Raw genomic sequence first — 4,845 nt, forward strand, 5'->3', positions numbered from 1 at the left:
AATGGGTAACAAATATCTATCCGACCCTCAAAATAATCAAATTCTTGACGCCACTCAAGGGTATAAAGCACGAATAATTAATTAGGCTTCGTTTTGCATTGTGTTAAGTGGCAGCGACGTTTATACTATGTGGGATGGGTGAGTCTATTACCCCTGACGAAAAATTTACATTAAAATGTTAATTATTTTATTAAGTGGCCGTGACAATAAAATATAATATTTATTTTTAAAAAGTTATTAACTTAAGAAAGACAATAATACATTTTTCCAAACACTCATCAGTCTAATTTATTTGTGGATTCTACGATCATAACCACACATAGTTTAAAAGTTACGATACAACCAGTCTCATGAGTGAAAATTGAGAGGATCAGCCAATGCGGCGACATAATGTAACCCCATCAGCAATGGAGAGCTGGCAAATCTCAATCCTTGGATCAACGGCCAGGGCCTTGTTGAGTTCCTGCACAAAATCCCTCAAGTATAAGATATGCTCATCCAGGTCGGCATCAGGTGGTGCCACCACAGATCCACCCCACAAGGTGTTGTCGTAGCCAATCACTCCCCCAACCTTCACAAGCTCAATAAGCCTCTTGTGGTAATTAACGTAATTATCCTTGTCAGCATCAACAAAGACGAAGTCGAATGTCCCATGATATTTTTCCTGAAATTTTAATACATTTTCAAATTTTGCATAATTAATAAGTCGTTGCTGATCATACATCAAACAATTAAAGATCGCTGTAATCTGATTAATATTAAAAAATAAATGAAAATAAATAAATTTGGAGACTTTCGTGCTTACGTGTTGGATCAATTGATCGAGAAGAGGAAGAGCAGGGCCTTCTCTGAAGTCAATCTTGTGAGCAACACCAGCTTTTTGAATTATAGGGAGACCCTTCTCGTAGTGTTCCTTGGTGATGTCCAGGGCCAGAATCTATAACAATTAATATTCAAGGCGACTCTGTTCATCTCTCTCTGTAAAATTTTTTTTTTTTTTTATGTTTATGAAAAATAAATAAATAAATAAAAAAGAATGGTACCTTGCCATCGTCGGGAATGGCAAGGGCAGTGGCTAAGAGAGAGTAACCAGTGAAAACGCCAATTTCCATGGTATTCTTGGCATTGATAAGCTTGAGTAGCATGCTAAAAAATTGTGCTTCATCAGGTGAAGTCATCATGGGGCTCCTGCAAATATTTTATTTGTGGGGAAATTTATGAAACTGATCACTGCATCATAAACTGATAGCTGACAAGAGAGAGATCGATCGGTGATATATGATAAAATTATATATGTAACGATAGTCTCACAATGGATGCTTGTACGTCAACTCGCGGATCTCCTTCAAGCATTGTGGTTCTCTTGGATATACACTGGTTTCAAGTATATACTGCAAGATATAATTAATAAGAAGAAATCAAGATAGAGAAATTATAATAGCCGGCATAATTGAGACATTTATCAGTCATTCCAATCTACATTTGAATTAAATTAAAGAAACAGAAAAATAAAAAGAGTGTGTAGTTTTAATTTGTATGTATATATATATATACCTCATAAAGTTTTTCACTCTGTAAAAAGGTCTTGTTCCCATGTACAGCTTTGAAGTAACGATCCTTGTTTTCCTCCTGACCTTCCCGATTCGCAGCCATTACTTACCGAATACCATATGGTGCTAATTCTTCCTTACTCCCTCTTTTATATTATTTACTCTACTAATAATATTCCATGTTGGAGGCTATGACCATAAGGAGGATTGGACTACTTTTTCAGACCAAAGAAAAAAAAGTACAATCTTAAGCATGTGCGGGTGATTAAAAAAAGTAAATATATTTTTAGTAAATTGTATTTGTTGCGATAAGTTTGAAAAATAAAATACATTTAGTCAATTTTATTAAGAAAGTATTGTTTTATTATGTAATGATCAAATAAATATAAATTTAAAGTGACTTTTGTTTTTTAAAAACGTTTAATAAAATTATTTAGACATACCTTTTTTTAAAAAAAATATGTAAAATTACATAAAGTGAAAAAATTCAATTAAATGACATACCTTTTGTCATATTACATAAGATATGACAAAAATCATACTAATACATACATCCAAATAAAATAAAAAAATAATATTTATTACATTTATATGCAAATCTTATTGACTCTTATGATAATAAACATAAAATACAATATACATATAAACTTACTGGATCAATTTTATACTTGAGAAAATGTATAGTAGTTACTGTAGTAACATGATATATGATGGTTTATATATCAAGGCCTATGAAAAAAAATAAAATATAATTGTCTATTTCTTAAATAATAAGGTTGTAATAGAAATTTTAAAAAGGTGCAGTAACTTATTTAATAAGTTGTTTATAAAAAATAACTTTTTATTTGCTTTTAAAAGTTATGGAAAATGAAGAAAATCATAAAACAAGCAGATTATAAAATTTCAATCTTAGGGTCAGTTTGGGAATGCTGTAACTTTTAAAATAATTATTGTTAGCTGTGTTGTAGAAATAATCAATTGTGAAAATAATCAGTTAAATGTTTGATAAATTTTATTTTCAAAAGTATTATGAGTTTTAAAAGCAATTATTTCTATTTGATAAATTTTGTTGTTAAACTGCTATGAGAAAACAAATGACTAAGATGTACATAATGAATGATGAAATTTACATACACATATAAAAATATGTATATACAATATTTTTAATTGTGTAGCATAATAATTTTAACTAAAATAAAATTTATACAATATTGATTTTAATTGTGTATTATAATAATTTTAACTAAAAATAAAATTTAGACTATATTGCCATAGAGAACTTTTGATGTAATGTGGAATATAAAGAAAAAATAGGGTAAATGAAAGGAATAGATGAATTACAATTAATTTTTTTTAAATATTGATTTTGTTTCCAATTTAAATAAGGATAATTTTGTGTTTAGATATGCAAGGATATTTATTGAATTATATTAAATGATAAAATTGATTATCAAAATCAGAATTTAAAGTTACTCATTCATTTCTTTTTAAAATCAGATGTGGAAGTGGCTGATTTTGACAAAAAGTGATTTTTGTTTTTAACCAAACACCAAAATTAACTTTTAAATTTTTAAAATCACTTTTAAGCCTCCAAAAAATAATATCATACAGACCCTTAGTCTCAAATAGAGCCTTCAATCTTAAATTAAATAAAATAAAAATTATTATTGAAAATAAATTCATTATTGATACAATCAAATTTAGTTTATATTAAAATTTGAGAATTAGTCCAACCTAAACTTATGAAAAAAAGAAGACTAATAATTTTAAAATATTAAAACTAAAAGTTAGGTTAATTTAGTAATTTAGTAATTCAGTAAGTTGAACATATCCTTAAATTTAATAAAAAGAATTATCCTAAAAATTAGTCAAATTTTGCCGGCCTGCTTTGGAGACTTAACAGCTGGCCGCGGGTCCTCACTGTAACCCATCCTTTTCCAGCAACTTTTTAATATTCTTATTCCCTTATAAATTAATTTTAAAATTAGATTAAATTACTTTGAAATAGTTCATAAAGGCATCTTTAGATAAAAGGGTGAATAGTTTATTTGATTTAATTTTAAAATGGGTGGGGTTATATATACTCTAAGAATTATTTTAAACACTTTATTATTATATGTATTCATCTATTAATTTTAAAAAATTATATTATATTTTGTACACTATTTAAAATGTAAAAAATGTCCTCACTTAATTTTTCTAAACCAATCATCTTTACTTATTCTATACACTCATAAAAATGCTATACACACTAAAAAAACTCTCTAAACAAACTTTTTATTAAAATTTAATTATTTAGTTATATAATAAATTTCGCCAATAAACAAAGAATGATAAGTAGCTTTTGTAAATATTTGTTTTAAGACAAACGGAAGAAAAAATTTAAGGTTTAAAATAGTAAGAAATTAACATTAATTTGAGTATTTTAAATGAGCGTTAAGAGGAATAATATTATATGTGCTCATAATAAAAAATTCTCAATAAAAACTTATATAAGAAAATACTTTTGTAATAAAATTATATATAAATATAAATATTTAAAATAATTTTTTAAAATACAAATAGTCGAACCTTTTTAAAACTTGAGAATGATAAGCATTTGGAATTTTTTTAGGCGGATTTACTTTTTTTCTCTCTCTTTCTGCATTTATTTCCACGGTTTCTCCTGTAGTAGTCCTTTCTTTTTGTTTGTCCTCACTTTCACTTTTTTCTTTTCTTTTCTTTTTTCCTCTTTTGACTTTTTAATAATTTCGCCGCTTGATCGCACACGTGTCCTACGTCCTATGTAATTAAATAATCAGTCACGAGAATTTTCTACCACTAAGTATTGTCTTTATTTGCATATAAATCAGGATAGGATTTTTTTATTCCAAAAAAAAAAAGAACAAATCAGGATAGGTAAATTTGTCCAAAAATAAAAATTATAATTTCATTTCCCATAGAATTTTATGTTAAATTAAACATTGAAATTTAATTTCCTTATTCCCTTCCTCTCCTTTCTTTCCCTTCCCTTCCATTTCTCTCATTTCCTCTCCTCCTCTTTCTTCACATCACAAACCACCTTATTTTATTTTTTATTCCATGGGAAAGGACATCAATATATTATTATAAAACAAGTTTAAACCAGTGGAAAAAAGGAAGCCATTCTCTTTTTTGTAGCCATGCAAGTTAAGGGTAGTCGACAGCAGCGGTAATTCAAGAGTTTTATTAAATTTATTTAATTAGAATTAAAATTATAAATTCAAGAAAGAAGGGTCTTATGTGAGTTTTAGGTGTGTACCAATGGCTCCTCCCG

At 27.5% G+C, this 4,845-nt stretch overlaps 1 protein-coding gene across 1 annotated transcript; it reads right to left on the bottom strand.

Annotated features, from left to right (window-relative positions):
• Positions 1-201: 201 nt before the first annotated feature.
• Positions 202-1,654, bottom strand: LOC18038426 (caffeoyl-CoA O-methyltransferase). The gene is made up of 5 exons (XM_006428823.2): positions 1,555-1,654; positions 1,312-1,391; positions 1,044-1,188; positions 806-937; positions 202-664 (listed from the first exon to the last, which is right to left on the bottom strand). Exons 1-5 carry the CDS (start codon positions 1,651-1,653, stop codon positions 371-373), a joined length of 750 nt encoding a protein of 249 aa, XP_006428886.1. The 5' UTR covers position 1,654; the 3' UTR covers positions 202-370.
• Between the last annotated feature and the right edge of the window lie 3,191 nt (positions 1,655-4,845).

Source organism: Citrus clementina, unplaced genomic scaffold, assembly GCF_000493195.1.
Source record: "Citrus clementina cultivar Clemenules unplaced genomic scaffold, Citrus_clementina_v1.0 scaffold_6, whole genome shotgun sequence".
NCBI lineage: Eukaryota > Viridiplantae > Streptophyta > Magnoliopsida > Sapindales > Rutaceae > Citrus > Citrus x clementina.